Genomic DNA, 19,366 nt, shown 5'->3' with positions numbered 1-19,366 from the left:
TCACATATGCTTTGGGGACACGTGTACAGTTTTGGGGTGTTATATGTGTGTTTTGGGGTTTTGGGTTTTTTTTTGGTGTGTATTATTGGGATGTCTGTGCCTGTTTCAGCAGTGCTCGTGTTCATTTTGAAGGTGTTTCTGTCTATTCTGGGGGCGTTCGTTATCGGATTTGGGGACGTTCATGTCTGTTTTGGGGACGTTTGCCTCTGTTTGAGAGGGGGTTGTGTCTGTTTTTGGGATATTTGCAGTTATTTTGGAGTCGTTCATCTCAGTTTGGGGAATACTTGTATCTATTTTACGGATGTTCGTGTCTGTTTTGGGGGTGTTTTGGGGGCATTCATGTCAGTTTTGGGGATACTTGTGTCCATTTTGGGATCAGCTACGTCTGTTTTGTGGATGCCAGTTTGCCTCTGATTTGGGGGTGTCAGTTTTGGGGGTGTTTATGTCTAATTTAGGGGCATTCAAATCTTTTTTGAGGGATGCTCATGCCTGTTTTGGGGACATTTCTCTATTTTGGGGATGCTTGTGGGGTTTTTTGTTTGGTTGGTTGTTTTTTTTTTTAGTGCATTTGCATATTTGGGGGATTTTTGCCTCTATTTTGGGGGTATTCCTGTCTATTTTCAGGAAATCCATATTTATGTAGGACTGTACCTGTCACTTTGGGGTCAATTTCTGTCCATTTTGCTGCATCCATCCTCGTTTCGATGCAATTTGCTGTATTCCAGCCACACTTCACCACTGTCCAAACCCATCTTGGGCGTCCCTACAATTTGGGATCCCTTTTCATACATTTGGGATCCTTTTCACGGCACTGAGGAGTCACTTTTTGTATATTTTCGGGTCCCTTTTCCACATTTTCGGGTCTCTGTTCTACATTTTGCATCCCTTTCCCTACATTTTTGGTCCATTATTTCCCTAGTTTGAGTCCATTTTCCTATATTTTCGGGTCCCTTTTCTATATTATTGCACCCCTTTCTATATTTTCGCGCCCCGTTTTTACATTTTCAGTCCCTTCCCTACACTTTGAGGTCCTTTTTCTATATTTTCAGGTCATTTCCCCATACTTTAGGGGTCCTATTGCCTTTTGGGGTGTCTTACCCATGGAGGGGCGCTCACCCCTCCCACTCCTCGTGCACGGCAGCTGCGGGCTCTGCCCTATGGGGTTCGGATCACTTTCCATCCCCCCCCACAAACCCCCCCGCAGCTTTCAGAGCTCCGAAATCGGATCAGCGGCGGTTCAGGTGCGGCCCCGTTCAACGCTCCTCCGGTGGTGTCCGATGTCCGACAGCCGCCGGACGGCACCGGGGGGGGGGAGGGGGGATCGGGGCGGCCCCGGGGGGGGGGTCGGAGTGGCCATGGGGGGTCGGAGCCGCTTATAAAAATCCTTCCACCGGGGGGGGACGAGAGCAGCGGGGCCGCAGCCGCCTCCATCCTCTTCCTCCACGCACAGATCCGAGGCCGTGGGGATGGGCAGCCGCCCTACATCCCCCCTTTCCCCCCCTTTCCCCCCCCCTCCCAGTCCCTACTTTCCCCTTTTATTTTCCGGGAAGGGGCACTTTTCCTTTTGGTTCTTTAGACTTGGGGGGGGGTCCCAAGAGCCCCTTTTTACTTAAAGTGAGGGGTTACAGGAGCGGCCCCGCTGTTGAGGATTTGGGGTATAATGAGAGGCGGCTCCTTATAGAGGGGGGGGAGGACGGGGACGGCCCAAGGTGAGCCCGGCCCCCCCCCCTCACATCCCATAGCCCTCCCTCTGTCCGTCCTCCCCCCCGGGTACGGCTCCACCTTCCGGGGCCACCTGGGCCAATTGCAGCCGCTGCGGGGGGGGGTCCCCCCGGGGCCGGGCTAAGGGCGGCCGCCACCGCCGCTCCTCCGCATTATTGGGGAGAACGGCGGAGAGGAGGGAGGTGGGGGGGAAACACCCCCCCGCCCCCCCACCCCCCTCTTTAATAGTTGGGGCGGAGGAGGGTCTCTTTATCCCCAAAAACTCCCCCTGAAGGGACATCCGACGGCAGCGCTCGGAGCTGAGGTAAGTCTTGAGGCGGGGGTGGGGGGGGGGGGGGAGCTATGGGTGACCCCTTTGGACCTCACCATAGGGCTTAGGACCCCCCCCTCCGTAGGGATCCTCCCGCAGGATCCATCTTTGGGGCTGCATTTCACACCCCTCTTTTTCCTCGACGTGATTCCCCCCGGAGACTTTTCCTTTTGAAGTGAGCTCCCCCTCCCCTATATAGAGCTTAGGACGCCTCCCCCCACCCCCCACCCCCCCACATTTAGGATTTATGAGCCCCCGGTAGGATTTAGGACTCTCCCTCCCACAGGTTCCATCCTTAAGGACGCATTTCCCACCCCCGATTTCCCTCGATGTATCCCTCCCCATAACGACCCTTCTATTTACAATGAGTCCCACCAACTCCCCCCACTCCTGAGCCCCCCCCTCTTCATTGATCTCCCACCTCCCAGCCCAAAAAGCCCCAAAATTCCCTCCTCGGGGTGATCACATCGTTATAGGGCCAAAAGGGTGACAACGAATGCCCGGCACAGCCCCAAACCTCAGCTCCCCCCCGGCCCTCAGGGGGTCTTTTGGGGTACAACGGTGCCCCCCCCACCCCAATCCGGTGCATCACTTTACCCCGGGGGGGGCGGTCCTTCTCACAGCCCCATCCCAATGGCAGAATCCAACGAAATCTCAGCTCTCTTCCCACTGTCTGCACCCTCACAGCATGGAGGGTGTTCTGAGCCCCTCCCAGGTCTCTTCCCCCCACCCGGCCCCATAGGGACACACAGAGCAGCCCCCATCCCCAGTGCGTCTCCAGCACAGTGTGGGGACAACGGGAGCTCTGAGATTTGGGGTCCTGGTCCCATCTGGGGGCTGTTTTGGGGATGGGGAGGGTCCTGGGGTGGGGGCACCGGCACTGCGGCACTGAGATGCTACAAAATGGGGCTGTGCTGTTCTCGTCCCCATATCCTTTCCCATCCCCATCCCTTGTCCATTCCCAGCCCCAGATGCATTCCCCATCCCTATTTCCATCCCTGTCCCCATTTATATTTCCATCCGCATCCCTCTCTCCATCCCAAGTCCCATCCCCATTCCCAATTCCCAACCCCATCCCAAAGCCCTTCTCTGTTCCCAGCCCCATTCTTGTCTCCGTTCCCATCTCCATTCTCATTGTCATTCTCATTCCCATCCCCATTCCTGTCTTCACCTCCATTCCTTCTCCCATCTCCATCCATCTCCATCCCCATCCCTTTTTCTCTGTCTGTCCCCATCCCCATCATCTCCATTCCCATCCCTATCCCCATTATCTCCATTCCCATCCCCATATACCATATCCGTCTCCACCCCTATTCTCTTTCTGTCCTCACCTCCACCTCCATTCCCATCCCTATTCTCTATCCCCATCCCCATTCCCATCCCATCCCCATCCCTATACCCATCTCCATCCCCATTCCCATATCCGTCTCCATCCCTATTCTCTTTCTGTCCTCACCTCCATCTCTTTACCCATCCCTATCCCCATGCCCACCCGGGTTCTCCCCATCCCTACACTGCCCATACCCATGGAGTGGGGGTCCCACAGCTCTACAAATGGGGTCATCCACCCTCCCCCCACCCCACTGAGAACCATGACATCCTCTGACCACCTCAGTCCCCGTTCCCATAGGATGACAACCTTGGCTGGACACCATTTGGTTCCATGATCATTTTAGGCTCAGGAAGAATTTTTTTGAGGGTAGAATCCGCTCTAAATCTGTCTCAGGGACCGTAGGACCCCGATGTCCCCATAACAAAGATTTGGGGCCTTGGAGGGCGCTGTGGGGAGCAGGGCTGTGGGGGGAGCTGCAGGGGAGGGTGAGCTCTGCACATCCGCAATGCGGCATCGCCCAACGTCATCGCTCTGCAGAGCCGGGGGGGCCGGGGTGGAGGGATGGGAATGGGGATGGAGGTAGGGATGGAGATGGGGATGGGGATGGAAATAGGGGCAGGGATGGGGATGGGGATGGGGACAGGGATGGGGACAATGGGGGCACCCCTATGGCTGCCACCACCATGGCATTATGGCACCCAATGAGGGATGGTGGCACCCACTGGGGCAGTGGAGCCTATTAGGGGATGTTTTCCAGCAGGGATGATGGAACCCAGTGGGGTCGATGATGCCCAATAGGGACGAGTTGTCAGGATATAGGGTTGGGATGAAGGTGAAGCTATCGCAGTCACTGTCACACCATAGAGATTGTCCCCTCTGGGGGAGGACTGATGTCCCCAGAATCCCTCCCTATATCTCCACTGTCCAACCCCTCTCTGTGCTCGAGGTGAGCCAAAATGACCGATTCACCTCTTTCAGCCCCAAAATTGAAGGCTGGCACATGGTGCAGCCCCCATTACCTCTTGGGGCCGCGGCTCAGCGACACAAAGGGGACTTTGTGCCCTCCTCCTCCTCCTGCTTGGCACAGCCCCACAGGGACAGCGACGCAGCCATATGGAGGGGGAGGGTGCAACCATTTTTGGGGGGATTTGCAATAATTTTAGGGAGTTGGCCACTACCTGAGGGGGATTTGCAATCTTATGGGGATGTTTGCCAACTTGCAGGGCTTTTTGCAACCTTATAGGGTGCATTGCAACCTTATAGGGTGCTTTGCAACCTTGTAAGATACTTTGCAACCTTTTAGGGTATTTGCAACCATCCTTACAGTTTACAAGAATTTTAGGGCATTTTAGGACCACGTAGAGGGACTATGCAACCGTATAGAGTCTTTGCAACCTTTTAGGGTGCTTTGCAACCTCATAGGATGTTTGCAACTTTATAGGATCTTTGCAACTTTGAGGGTTGCTTTGCAACCTTGTAAGTGCCCTTTGCAACCATGTAGGGCCTTTGCAGCCTTATAGGGCCTTTGCAACCTTGCAGAGTGCTTTGCAACATTTAAGGGCACTTCACAATCTTTTAGGGTCTTTGCAACCTTATGGAGTCTTTGTAAACTTTTAGGATGTTTGCAGCCTTGTAGGGTATTTGCAGCTAGTGGGACTTCCTGGCACTGGGCTCATCGTTCTTGGAGCACTGATCGGGGAGGAGTTTTGGGGTAAAACCAGGTGGAAATGGGAGGGTGCGAGCTCGCTACTCCTGTTCTGTGTATGGCACTGGTAGAATTCACTGTGCAACCCCGCGGTCAGTGAATTACCATAGGGCCATAAACAGAGCAGAGAAAGACCCGCGAGCCCCGCGGGGCCGCCGTGCCGCCCGGCCCGCTTTGGCACTAGCACATTTTTGCTTTGCTTTATGTGTTTTGAGCAATTATGTGTAGTGCCAATATGGGAGAAGGCGGAGAGAGCACCAAGGGATGGGAGGGGATGGGTTATTTTTTGCCATTTTCCCATTGCACGACCCCAGTGGATGGATGGATTTGGTGATGGAGGGATGGGTTTGGCAAAAGATGGATTTGGCAATGGATTGATGAATTTGGTGATGGGTGGATGGATTTGGGATGGATGGATTTGGGATGGATGGATGGATTTGGTGATGGATGGATGGATTTGGGATGGATGGATGGATTTGGTGATGGATGGATGGATTTGGGATGGATAGACTTTGTGATGGATGGATTTGGCGATGGATGGATGGATTTGGGATGGATGGATTTGGGGATGGATGGATTTGGGGATGGATGGATGGATTTGGGGATGGATGGATTTGGGGATGGATGAATTTGGGGATGGATGGATGGATTTGGGATGGATAGACTTTGTGATGGATGGATTTGGCGATGGATGGTTGGATTTGGGATGGATGGATTTGGTGATGGATGAATTTGGGGATGGATGGATGGATTTGGGATGGATGGATGGATTTGGGATGGATAGACTTTGTGATGGGTGGATTTGGGATGGATGGATTTGGTGATGGATGGATTTGATGATGGAGAGATGGACTGGGGATGGATGGATGGATTTGGCAGTGGACGATGGATTTCGTGATGGATAGATAGGTTTGTGATGGATGGACTTGGTGATGAATGGGTTGATTTGGCAATGGATGGATAGATTTGGTTATGGAGGGATGGATTTGGGAGGGATGGATTTTGGAATGGATGGATTTGGGATGAGTGGATTTAGTGATGGACGGATTTGGTGATGGAAGGATGGCTTGGGGTGGATTTGGGGTGGTGAGGGCAAGGAAAGCCTTGGAGATATGGAAACCCAAAATTTTGGTGCTTTCATCCTGGGGTCCTACACGAGGAGGGGGGAACTTACATCAATTGGGTTCTTTGGGGGGATATGATGAACATCTGAATGATGATGGCACGGGGTTTTCAGCACATGGAGCATCTGTGAAGCAGCTTTGGGATGATGTTCAGTCCCAGGAGGGATTTCCTGGGGATGGAACTGAGAGATTTTCCTTTTTTTTTTTTTTTTTAATTTCAATTTTAATTTTTGGTTTGGGGTTGGGTTTGGGTTTCTTTTTACAGCTTCCCAAGCCCACCACTGCCTTCTTCCCGTCCTGGCTGCTTTTGGCAATGGTAGAACTCACACTGGTGCGCTCGCAGGATCCGGTGGTTCTAGACTTGCCAACTACAGCCCCGGGAAACACCACGGACACATTCCCCCCTGATCCCCCCAGCACCCCTGGTTGTAGGGAGGGAGTTGTTACAGCGTCCTGCTCCATTTGTGCATTCCAAGTCTGGATCTTTAGAGGGTGCCCAGCCATGGGGACAGTGGGTTTGGGTCCCAGATATGCTGTTTTTTGGAGGGTTTGGGGGGCAACCATGGAAATGTCCTCATAGAGGAGAGGGTCCTGCTGGAAAGCGGTCATTGGAGCATCTTGGCCTTGTGTCCCCACTTGACTCCAGGCATTAAGCGCTGATCCGTCCCTGCGACATGGGGAGGGGGGGTGGATTAGGTGGCTCCTGCCCCACATCTTGCCAGTGCCAGCTTATGGGGTGGGAGGGAAACTGAGGCATGAGCGATGCTGCCATGTGTCACCACTACCATATGTCCCTGTCTGTTCCCAAGTGCAGGAGGGACGATGACAGCATTTTGGGGAGGGGTGGTGGAGGGTGGGGTTTGCACATTGGGGTGGTGGAGGGGGGTTCCTTGCTCCTGGCTGGGTTTGGATGGGGGGGGGTGGGGATATGTAGGGCAGCGCCGGGTGATTACAGAGCTTTCGGCCATAAGCCTGCAGAGATTGGATCATGTGGGATTAGAGTGAAGGCTGCACGCTCCCAACCTCCTCGCTGCACCAGGGGAGGGATGAACGGAAGGAAGGATGGAGATGGATGGGGGGGTCCACATTGCCTAGTGGGGCGGGTGGGAATGTGGGGAGGGGGCACAGGCTGTGTGTCTCTGTCTGTTTGCTTGTTGGTTCCATCATCCATTTGTCCAGCCACATATCAGTCTGTCTGTCCTTCCTTCCATCCACTCAGCTATCATCAGTAAGGCCATCCAACCATCCTCCTGTCTGTCTGTCCAGTCACTGAGCCATGCATCTAGCTGCCTATCCATCCGTCTGTCCCCGCATCCATCCACTGAACCAGCCAGCTATGGCTCCATCTACCAGTCTGTCTATCTGTCCAGCCATTTATCCATCAGTCCAACCACTGCTCCATCTGCTTGTCTGTCCATTAGTCTCCATCTGCCCATCCATCCAGACAGCCTTTGAGCCCTCTACAAATCTTTTTGTCTATCTGTCTGTCCATCCATCAAGCCATCGGTCCTTCTATCACTGTCAGTCTATCCACCAAATCACCTGTCTGTCCATCCATCCCAACAGCTATTGAGCCCTGCATCAGTCCATCTGTCCGTCTGTCCATCCATCCAGCCAGCCAGCCAGCCAGCCCTCTGTGAGTCCATATGTCCATCTATCCCAACAGCTATTGAGCCCTCTGAGTCTGTCTGTCCGTCCATCCATCCATTGATCCCTCTACCAATCTGTCCATTCATCCAAACAGCCACTGAGCCTTCTATGAGTCTGTCTTTCCGTCCGTCCATCCATCCATCCATCCATCCATCCATCCATCCATCCATCCCATCCATTCATCAAGTCATTGACCCTGTCCATTTTGTCCATCCATCAAACCATCCGTCTGCCCATCCACATCCCTTAAGGCTGAATTCTAACATTTCCCTAGAGGGGATCAGAGGTGGAGTATCCTCTCCAGCCCCACCTTCTAACAAGCCACACCCCAACAAAAACCCCACCCATCCCCATAGTCCCCACCCCCAGCAATCACTCAAAGGCACGTGGGATCCCCCAGCACCCAGATACCAATGGGCATCACCCCAGAGACCCCTGTTAATATGTCCCTTCCCAGAGACAGCAGAGTTTTTGAGATCAAATCCTGTGATTTGGGGTTGTCCTGCACAATGCAGCACTGGGGCTAAAGCTAAAGGCAGCAAACCCAGCTGGGTCACAGTGTGGGCCACCCAGGGTTGGAGAGACCCTCTAAAATTCAGATCGTCTCAAAACTCAGGGACCTTCCCCCAGCCCAGGCTGGGCTCCCTGCGATGGAAGGGAATAAAAGTGCCGTGTGCTGGGTGAGCTGCCCCAGCAGGAGGCCTCGACCTGCTTATTAAAGCCCGATTAGCACAGATTAAAGGCTGGGGGCAACGTCTGCCAGGCTGAGCCCCCACCATGAGCCCATTGGGGAACACCAGCCTGGTGGGGGCCAACCCTCTTCCCGTAGAGCTGGGACATTTGGGTTGCTTTGAGATTGACTTTGGGATCACTCCCCCTTGTGCCTCATCCTTCTTTCCTTCCATCTGTCCTTCTATCCGTCCTCCACTCCACTTTGTCTTCAGGCTGCAAGAACTGGGCTCTGATCCTACAAAGGCTCCTACGAGATCACGTTGGAGCCAATGGTCCTACCCTCCATGCTCAAATAAAGCTGCTCAACCTCAGTGCTGCCGTCCGGCTCCTCCTTGGGATGCTCAAACAACTATTGGGATAATGGGGGCACAGCGGGGATGAGGTGGCCTTGATCCCACCATGGCATGGTTGAGGAGCTGACTCCAATGGTTGCTTTTGGGGTGCCGCTCACCGTGGTGCTGATGGAAGCGCGCGAAGGATGAAGCTTAAATAGCTCTAAGGAAGAACTTCAACTCAAAACCACCCCCAAATCCCAAACCACATCAGGGACCCCCTCCGAGTGCCTGGGAGGAGATGGCAAGTTACCCCAAAACCCTCAAAAAAGCCCCAAAAGAGGAGTGAGAAGCGTGGGTAGACACATTTGTAACAATTTATTGAATAATAGACACTGGGAAAACAACAGGGGTCCATGCTCTGCTACTTGCCTGGTTTTGTCTCTTTGGGGGGAGGGCAAAGGGGACTGCTGGGACTAAAAGAATGTCATCGCACCGCCCAAGGAACACGGACTCGAAAGCCACCAACATCTTCACAACGACGATAAAAAATAATAATTAAAAAAAAGAATAACAAACTGGAGAAACCAGGGCTGTTTCTATGGAAATATTTCCCTCCCCTCGTTTAAAGTACAGAAGAAGTGTATACAAAGAGCGTTTGATATTTTCCTTATAAAACAAGTAAATACAAGAATCTGAAAACTTCCTCGAAGGCGGAGCAAAGACGCGGAGAACTTCGTTAATGGCCACTTGAAAATAACAATAATTAAAAAAAATATTAAATACCACACACAACCGGCACGCACCACGGGGGGCTTCTGGGGTGCTTTTGTCCCGTTGGAAAGTCCTGGAGGATCTGTCCCCAAAATGCCCCCATGGGCTGTCCCCTCTTTTGGGAGACGTTGGGTGACGTGGGTTGGGTTGAGTTGGGTGGCAGCAGTAGGAGATGCTCAAGGAGCGGGGTTGGCATGTGGCTCCAGAGGGGTCCCCAAAAGGGTTAAATTGGGGTCTCCAAGTGTCCGGGGTTGGCGGTGGGGTCGTGGCTCTTTGGCAAAGGATCGGGGCATGTGCTGGTCATATTGTCCCCGAGTCCCCGCAGCCCTCCCGGCACAGCTCCGGAGGCATTTCCGCTCCATTCCAAATTGACAGAAGAGGAAATAATAATTATAATAATAATAATAAAGAGAGGGAAAAAAAAAAAAAAACAACACAAAAAACAACAACAAAAGAATTGAAATGGCAGGTTTCCAGAGCAGAGAAAGAAGAATGTGTCTCCAGTGTGCACCAGGGGAGCCAAGCGCGGCGGTCATCGAACTGTCCTCGCGCCCGCACGGGGCTCCGGGACCGGCAGCTTTGGGGGCTGTCCCCACAGTCACAAATGCATTTTCCCAAAAAGAGCCTTGCCCGAGCTTCGTTATTATTTTTTCTCTTTACTTTTTTTTTTTTTTTTTTTAATTTTTTTAATATAAAAGTCCATGTTAAAATCTTCGAAACCTAATTCACCCCATGTAGGAGCATCCACGCTCCCCTGCTCTGATCTGTTGTGGGAAGAAAGGGGCCCAACGAGTTGCATTTTTGCATGTGTTTGTGTTTTTTTTTGTCCTTTCTCATCTCTTCAGAATGGAAGTCCCGTCTGCGTTGGGCTTCTTGCTCCAGTGTGATCAGTGGTGCTATAAAGACACACTTAACACACGCATCCTTCGTTATTTTTCGTTAAAAATGGTCAACAAAACTCTTTTGCTTCCGAAGCGGAAAGACTCAGTGCCACCTGATTGCATCTCTGGATAGGTGTAAAAAAATTTATTCGCATAAGAGACGAGGAGGAAAAAAAAAAAAAAAAAAAAAAAAGGAAAAAAAAAAACCCCAAAAAATAAAAATAAATCATCGTGATCCTGCTGCGGGTTATGGTCACTGTTCCAAAGTTACCACTTCCACTGCCTGCCCATCCACGGTGACGGCACTGTCTGCTATCCGTGTGGTGACCGGCGCCATCGCCACCTGCACGGGACCATTGCCCTGCGCCAGGCTGGTGACCACGGTCTGGTACATGCTGACGGGGATCTGCACGAGGCCTGCGGAGACACAAAGGAGAAATGGGGTGGTGAGAGGGAATGTTGTTCTGCCAAGGAATGGGGTTGGTGGGGTTGAGTGCCATGGTGTGGGCCACGAAGGGTTTTTGGGTTGTGTTGGATACGGGTGGAGATGCGGTGGAGGTCTTAGGGTCCTTTGGTTCTCATGGGAAGTCAAGGATTGAAGAAGGCAATGGGTAGGAGGGAAGATGGTGGGTAGGAGGAAGAATCATCATAGAATGGCTTGGGAGGAACCACGAATATCATTAAGTTCCAACTCTCCTGCCACAGGCATGGCCACCAACCTCCAGAAGACAATGGTGGGTAAGGGGAAACAAAGATGATGTTGGGTAGGGGCAAAGGAAGACGGTGAGGGGTAGGGGTGAAGAAAGAATCATCATAGAATGGCAGAGGTTGGAAGGGACTTGAAGGATCACTAAGTCCTAACCTCCTGGACACAGGCAGGGCCACCAACCTCCAGAAGATGATGGTGAGGGGCAGGAGGAGAAGGAAGATAGTTGCTAGGGGAGAAGATGATGGTTGCAAGAAAGACAGTGATAGGGTAAAAGACAATCTCCCACCCCATGACACACAAATGGTATCACACCCACATCATCACGCTCGTGCAATTATTCAGACTTAATGCAGCTCAGCCTTTATAAACGTTAGAGAAGCCCCATAATCAACCCCATCACACTGTGTGAGACGAGAAGAGGCTCAGAGGTAGAAAGAAAAACTGCAAGAAGGAAAACCTACCACTGAAACCCCAACTGCCCGGCAGCACAGTAGGGCACAGTCCTTAAAATCCAACGAGATCAGACCAAGCTTTCCCAAAATGACAGCAGGATCCCCTTTGGTTCAGTTTTCTGTGGCAGACAGGGACCTCTGTCCTGCCAAGGGCACTCATTTAATAACGAGAGGCAGCAGAGTGCAGCTCGGTGTCCCCAAATAACTCACTGCACAGACAGGAAAGCTTAGGAGTTAATCATGCTGCCCAGGTGGGTGACCCCGGCGGAGCTCAGCTCTTGGGATCTCGTGGCACTCTACGGATAGGGATGTTTTGCAATGCCTCAGCCAAAGGGCTGTCCCATCTCCAAAGGGTGATCTACACTTGTATGCAGCTCACAGCCCCACGAGGAATCACATTCCTTGTGTACGGCTCAACATCAACAGCTACAAATGATGTGGAGGCAGCAGAAACACAGAGTTCCTGAGGTGCTTTCTAATAGGGAAAAGTTTTAGGCTACAAAGCACTGAAACAAGAATTCGTGCTCAACTCTCTCAAAGGCAACCCCCAATAAGATCCTCAAGATATTCAGCACAGTTCTATAAGCAGGTTCTGGCACAGAGTGGGAGATGTGGCCTGGGATGCACTCAAAATCCCTGCTCCAGACCAATGACCCAACTAAGCCTTTCGGGTGATTCAGGTTGTTGACCCAAAGGAATTCACCAAAGATGAGTCTATTCCCCACAGCCAACTCAAAACGAGGATCACCATAAAGCAGTGTTAAAAATCTGATCCCTCCGTGATGTTTAAACACAGGTTGGCCATAATAGGGCCATTGTTAACAACAGGACATTACAAAAAATGATGATGAGATGGAGCCCTTTGAGATGACTCTGCTTCCCATGGCCAACCCAAAGATGAGGGTCACCAGCAACGCTGAGCACGCAGCATTAAAAATCTGATTCCTCCACGAGTTGGCCATAATAAGGCCACTGTGAAAGACAAGTATTACCGAAATATGGCAAGATGGAAAAACCAAAGGGGGGTTTTCTTTGGGAAAGATGAGCCTGTTTCAGACAAGGTTTGACCAAGGCCAACTACAACTTGGATACGTTGCGCGTAGGAGTGGGGAGGTGCCCGTGAGAGACAGCGATGCGCAGCTCCCTTTCTTTCTGCATGGGATTAAGCTAAATCGTCTCAGCATCTGACGCAGTGGCCTTCCTGGCAGGAGTGGTGACAAACCAAAGGAGGAGAGGGCGAGGGCTGGAAAGTCTGCTGTGTATTAAAGCAGAGATGATCGCCCTTGGGAGAGAGGCGATTAAACCACTGAGATGCTGTAATCAGGTCTAGGATTGGCCCTGTGCTGCATCTGCTCAGACCTGCGCCCTGATTAGCCCTAATCTAGTTGGCATATGTTAATCTAAAGCATGGATTTCAGACCCTTTCAATTGTATTAAAAACAGGAAATCCATCAGACAAAATAAAATTACAAAAAAAAAAAAAAAAACAAACCCAAAACCTTCAAGTCTCTGGAAAATACATATCTCCCAAAAAAACTCAAGTCGTGCTGGGGTGGGAAAGCCCCAGTGGAGAGATGGAATTGGGCTCGCAGCAGCCCAGAGCTCTCCTACCTGTGGACAGGAGCCAGCAGAGGTGATGGATAATGCACAGAGCAGTGAGATGACATAGCTGGGCTGGAGCTGCCCATTTGGGATTTCCTACCACCATTTGGCAGAAATGATGATGTTCATCTCTACCCTCAGCAGGAGGCTCTGGAATGCACCCAAGTCATGCTTTTGCTTACCTGCAGCCTGTCGGGACAAGGATTTTGCATTTGTTTCAGCAGAGAAGAGGTTATGGCATGCAGAAGGAGGAAAGTTAGGCTCTTGCCATGGGATTCTGAGGCCAAATACCATACAGCAGCTGATACAGGCACCTTACCTGATGTGGAGAGGGGATCAGCAACATAAGAACAACTGATCCCAAATTGCAAGAGGGTGCATTAAACCACCATTCAAAGGGCTTTGGGGGAGAAGAGTAGGAGGTTGAGATGATTGGCCATCCAGTGTCCAGAGGATGGGGACACCAGAGCCAGTTTCTGCTGGTTCTTATGCTTCTTTGAGATCACAGCAAGTGCAGAAGGAAGGCACCGCCAACCAGATGGGCTGGACCACCACACAGATCAATACTCAAATATGCAGAATGAGTGGAAGAAACTGAAGAATGGGTGATCTCAGGGCACCTCTCAAACACTCAGAGATAAATGTCCAATATTATCTTCCCAGAGACGGGTTCTTCTGATGAATGCATCCTTCTGCACCATGCGGAGCATGGACAGCATAATCTTATGCCACACTTTCTGCCTGGAGCTCAAAGAGAGCACACAAGTGAAGTTTTGGATGGTTGAGAGAGAAGAACCAGCCCCATTCTTGACTGCTGTCACCATGCTGAACCTGCACTTGGAAAAGGAAACCATCTCCTCTTCCTTCATGAAGTGCAAAATCATCTTCCTTGCTGGCATCAACTTGAACTGAGCTGATCTCCTGCAACATTCTGGAAGCAGCCTCAGGACCGTGAGGGAGCGAAAGGCAAACTGAGAAACTGTGGTTTGACTCCAGCATTTGGGACCTGGAGTCTGATGCAGCACTCAAAAGCAATGCACTGACAAACTGCTCTTTGGATTTCTTTTATGGGGCAAAAAATCAGCGCTCACCTTGGAGACCCTCACAGCACAACATCATCAGGTTATCCTCAAATTTAGGCAACATAACCTAACCAAAAGACAAGACCTCAATGAAGTGCTGTATGTCTTCTTCCACCAGGGAATCTAAAGCCCACTTCAGATCAGCAGAAGACAAAAGCCATGGCCAGTTGCACCCAATGCTGCTCTTGGGGGATCTACTGGCACCAGAAACATCCTCAGCACTGAGGAAATGAAACAGATCCCACACAGTGGATGTGATAAGTTGGCACAACTTGCTCTGTTCTCTCAGACACCAAAGGGATAAGTGCTGAAAGTTGTCTGGTTTGTTGTTTCCAAGCATTGCAGAGACAGTAGAACACTGATCAGCCTCACAAATCTATCTGACCAGCGGAGAGCTCTGAAAGCCTTTCAGAGCTCAGGCCAACAACAGAGAAGCTTGAAAGGAATGAAAACTTCAATTTTAATTCTTTGTTTCCAGCTCATCCACAGACCTTTGGCTTCAGTCTTCCTACTTAGCAGAGGGGAAATGGGTACAGACTGCCTGCTTTGCACAATCCTGCTCCAAAACAACCAGAGTGCACATTTAAATTTAAGCATGGAACTCCGTTGCTAGAGGATCTCCAAGCAACAAAATGTTTGGCAGCACAGAGAAACTGAAACAGCACCGAGAAAACCTTGGCCTCCGTACACAGGACAGCCTACAAACTCAACAAAAGTGATGCAGAGAAGAGAAGAACAACCTGACCATCTTCTACAGAGCAGGAAAGAGTAAGATACAGACTTGAGGTACAGCATAAATATTAAGTGAGGGAAAATAAAAGGAAAAAAAGAAAGACAATCAGTAAACATAAGGTTTGTGAAGCTCCAGAACTTGGGGAAACTACAAAGTCTCCATTTCTGGATATTCTTCAGAGGCAGCTAAGACTTATCCTCTTCATGTAGAGTCCCAGCTTACCAAGAACTGGAAGACCTTCAGCTTCATCACCCTTATTCCTTGGTCTTGCCTCTATAGGAGAAGGCAATCCACACCACAAAGGGACCTGGGTTACTTCATCCCATACAAAGTCCAAGAGAACACACAACCCCATTCCAAAAGTATGAACTAAAGGACACCACTCTCAGTTGCCAATCGACCAACATGGGCCCTAGAGACGATTCAGGGCTTTTAGGTTGGGTCTGGGTGGTGATTTGAGTTTCTTTTTGTTTGTTTCTTTCAAAAAGTGGTGGTTGATTTGGCTTGTATTGGGTTAGTTGGTTGTCTTTTTGTTTTTTTACTTTGTGTTTTTATTGTTGTTGTTATTGTACATTTGGTTTTGAATTTGTAATGCTTTCGTGCAAAACGACCGATTCACAAGAATCTCATCCCCAACCCATCAAGCAATGCTCGTGGATTTCTCCCCTTTGGAAATCCAGCACACGTGGGAAGAGGAAGGCTCCAGGAGGCAGCCCAGTGCCCAACCCTTCCCTGACACAGCTATGAGTGAGGCCTTTGAGGAATAATGACCAACACCTCCTCCACCAATGGTACTTCACCACCACCTCTACACACCTCAGGCTGTGCAGCCCTTTCCTGACCCACCAGAAGCCCTCCACCTGCAATCATCCACAGCAAAAGGAAGAACTGACCGTTATTTTTAACATTGGAAGTGATTCACCTGAAATGTTGGGTCTACCACCCAAAATGTTGGGTCTTTCATTCCATCTTTACATTGACGGAATGGAAAACTCCTATTCTACTCCCCTGAAACGTTGGGTCTTCCACCCAAAATGTTGGTTCTCCCATTCCATCTGTATGTTGATGGAATGGATAACTCCTATTTCACTCTTTTTTTTTTTTTTTTTTTAAATTAAAGATTACTAAAAAAAATACTGAATGGGAGGGGGAAGGGTGCTGGGGAAAGAAGGCAAAGCAGCAACTTGGTGTCCCAACGGATTAGTCTCATGCCTTCAGCCCTTGTGCCCTATGTAAGGTGACCTGCCTCTGCCTCTCCCCTTCCCCTTGGTGGTGTTTTCTGAGCTCGACAGCAAGACCTGGGAAGAATAAAGCCATTCCCTACACACACCAATACTGGGTCCCCAGAGTGAGCCGTGCTAAACCCAAGGAGGAGGAGAAGTGAGAGAGATGCAAGGAGGAGGCTGAGCATGCCATGCATCTACCTGTGTAGGGGAAGCCTTTTTTACCATGCTCCAGAGATGAAAGCTTAACGAATAACCCTTCTAAGCTTCCTTGATCGGCTGGCTTTGCTGTGGAGGGAAGGGCACACCTGATAAGATTAGCAGTCTATCGTGGTCAATCAGAGAGAGGAAACAGAGGTAAAAATAGAGAAAGTACAGGAACCCCTAACGCCACTCTACCTGCAATTCACTCCTCTTCTGAGCTTTTTCTGTTGGTATGGAAGAGAGGAGCTCCTTTTGAGCAGAGCAGAGCTGTGTCACCTGTGTGCTACCAGTGCAAAGCTTCCCAGAAACCACAGACAGGAAACATCTACAGATAAATTAAAACCTGTTCCTCTTACGAAGCATAAGACATTAAATTCATGGTAGGAGAGGCAGGCAGTGTAGCAATCACCGTATGAGATCCCTATTCTGTTTTGCCATAAAAGCTTTGCTAACTTGCCTGCTATGTGTTTAACACCCACATGGGCTCTTCCAGTGGGACAAACGTTGGACTTGACGTGTCCTTCCCAACTCAGGATATTCTATGAAATGTATAGAGAGAGCGACTCTTACTCTTAAAACAGCCTCGATCCTGTATTTTCTGTAAGGTTTTATTAAAGGGTACTGTGAGAATGAAGGCAGAGTACCATCTAAAAGTGATAAAATATTATATTACTTCAACCCAAAAGACTAAAATCCATTTCAGAAGTCATCTGAATCGAAAAACTTCCTTTTTTTTTTTTTCTTTTTTCTTTTTTCTTTTTTGAAGCACATATTCTAACAAATTCTGGCAACATCTTTGAAAACCAACAATACGGGGAAGACAGTTGCATATAGAAAGAGAGGCACATTCAGACTCCAAGAGGCTACACCAGCAAAGCATCCATGGACGCTCTCTCATGTCTGCCTTCCTCTGCCGTGCGGTGCACCTACTTCTGTACTTAGGTTTCTGCTACCATCTTTAGCCCATGGTTTCTTAAAACTGATGGGTGCCGAAAGCGAGGCTGTGGGGTTTTCTTCCCTTTCCACTGCTGCTTTAGCTCTGCCTTGAGTCCGTGACCTTTAAAAAGATGAATTTTACAAATCCAAAGATCACAACACCCCCCCTCCCCCAGCAGCCCCACCTGTGGTTGCTTGAGCGCTGTTAAAGCTGCTCTCCTCACTAATTATTTAATTAAGTAGTGGTTATAAGGGAGGTTGGCTTGTGTATGGCCAACGGGATGGGGCTGCGGGATATGAACCCACCCCATGGCATCTCCAGCTCAATGCTCCAACCTCAATCTATATCCAAAGCCTAGCATCTTCCCCTGGAAAGTGTAATAAGAAAGGGGGAGGAAAAAAAAAAAAAAAGAAGAAGAAAAAGAGACACAAAGCCCTTTCACCCCCCAAGAAACACCACAGTGTCAGGAACCAAAACCATCTTGGCTGTGCCAATGATAGCCAGATCCCAATATTCAACAACTACCACCAGGAAAAGCCACTCACCTGATAAACTCTCTGCTAGGCTCCACTTGTAGCCTGAATAGTCTGCTGCTAGGATGCCTGACAATGAAATGCAAGTGTAAAAGGCTGAACACATGCTGCAGTCATGGGGGGCATTGGGTAGGGAAAACACTTGTAGCCTAGGTTTAATTCATTATCCACATGTAAGTAATACCCCAATATTAGGCACTGTAACTTGAATATTTTTGACTCTGTACAGGATATTATGTGCAGACGTGGGAGGCACAGCGAGATGCTTGCAGATATTTGTAGTGCAGTTGGCAAACGTTGAGATGAATGGTTTAATTGGACCAGAGAGGTCCAAAGAGAAACACAGAATGGAGAAAATCCATCCTGGGGAAGCTCCAGCCACCTCCAAGAATGCTCTCCACTAACCAGGGATGTGAAATGAATGAGAAGTGGCTGCCAAAGAGGCGTTTCTATGCGTCCCCAGAGCATGCGGTGAGGAGATTCATTGAGTCTTCATTGGTCTCCAAGAGGAGCTTGGTGTGATTTTAGGGCTACAAGGGGCTGGGATCTAAATGAGTTTCCCAAGTTAGCACGCTGCCCCATAGATCACACGTGAACACGGACATTAGCATACACTACAGAGCATTTAGCACATGGGAGTATAAAGCAGCTATTGTTCTGCAGTAAGGTGATATGTAACCAGATAGGCTCTGGCTTCAGCTAAAAACCATTTTCCCAGCGCTTTGCTGACTCGTTCAGCAGGAACCTTGCTGCTGCAACAGAGTGCACATTCATGGCCAACGAATGGGATCAAAACGATGGGTTCTGGCGACAAAATGGATCTGCAAAAGCATCCCTGCTGCAGACTTGGGTGCAAGGGGACCCACTGGACCAAGCACAATGGTCCGTCCATTGCTCTCAGCTCCCAGGAAAGGCAGAATGAATGAGAGCAGGAGGAGGTGGCTGGAGAACCCGCAAAGTCCAATCCTTGTTCACTGCATAGAATCAATCATAGACTCATTAAGGTTGGAAAGGCCAATAAGATCATCCAGTCCAACCTCATGCACATGACCGCTAATTTGCAGCCCTCAAATCTCTCCATGCTTAGCTCCTATTTAGAAGAGTGACTTACACTCTTATTTTTTGCACTAAAGCCATACAAAAGTCCTCCAAGAGGATTTAGCCAAGGACACAATGACATACCTGGGGTAAGAGCAATAGGAAGCATCCAGCAGGTTGAATCTGAATGCTGCAGAACTGAATACGAACACCACTGTCTGCTGATCCCTATGGCTTCAAAGGGGTCGAGCATGCTATATTTACACCAGCAATAAAACTGTTTCCATTAGCTCCATGTTCACCTTTTAAATGCAACAGCCCTATCACGCACACACCAATTAGAGCCCCCT

The 19,366-nt window shown here is 49.9% G+C and overlaps 1 protein-coding gene across 4 annotated transcripts in view; it reads right to left on the bottom strand.

The window, feature by feature from the left end:
• Nucleotides 1-9,207: 9,207 nt before the first annotated feature.
• Nucleotides 9,208-19,366, bottom strand: part of NRF1 (nuclear respiratory factor 1) — a 47,721-nt gene continuing 37,562 nt past the window's right edge. For 2 of the 4 annotated variants that reach the window (XM_085242248.1, XM_019612914.3), the window contains exons 11-13: nt 17,991-18,047; nt 16,506-16,592; nt 9,208-10,920 (exon numbers count right to left, since the gene is read on the bottom strand). In XM_085242248.1, coding sequence (XP_085098374.1) covers nt 10,757-10,920; nt 16,506-16,592; nt 17,991-18,047 — 308 coding nt within the window. In that variant the 3' untranslated portion in view covers nt 9,208-10,756. The remainder of the gene's footprint in view (nt 10,921-16,505; nt 16,593-17,990; nt 18,048-19,366) is intronic. The other 2 variants (XM_085242118.1, XM_019612865.3) reach the window with 2 other exon arrangements.

Source organism: Meleagris gallopavo, chromosome 1, assembly GCF_905368555.1.
Source record: "Meleagris gallopavo chromosome 1, MGAL_WU_HG_1.1, whole genome shotgun sequence".
NCBI classification, from domain to species: Eukaryota; Metazoa; Chordata; class Aves; order Galliformes; family Phasianidae; genus Meleagris; species Meleagris gallopavo.
The sequence above is the reverse complement of the archived record's forward strand: the minus strand, read 5'-3'. Positions and strand labels throughout refer to the sequence as shown.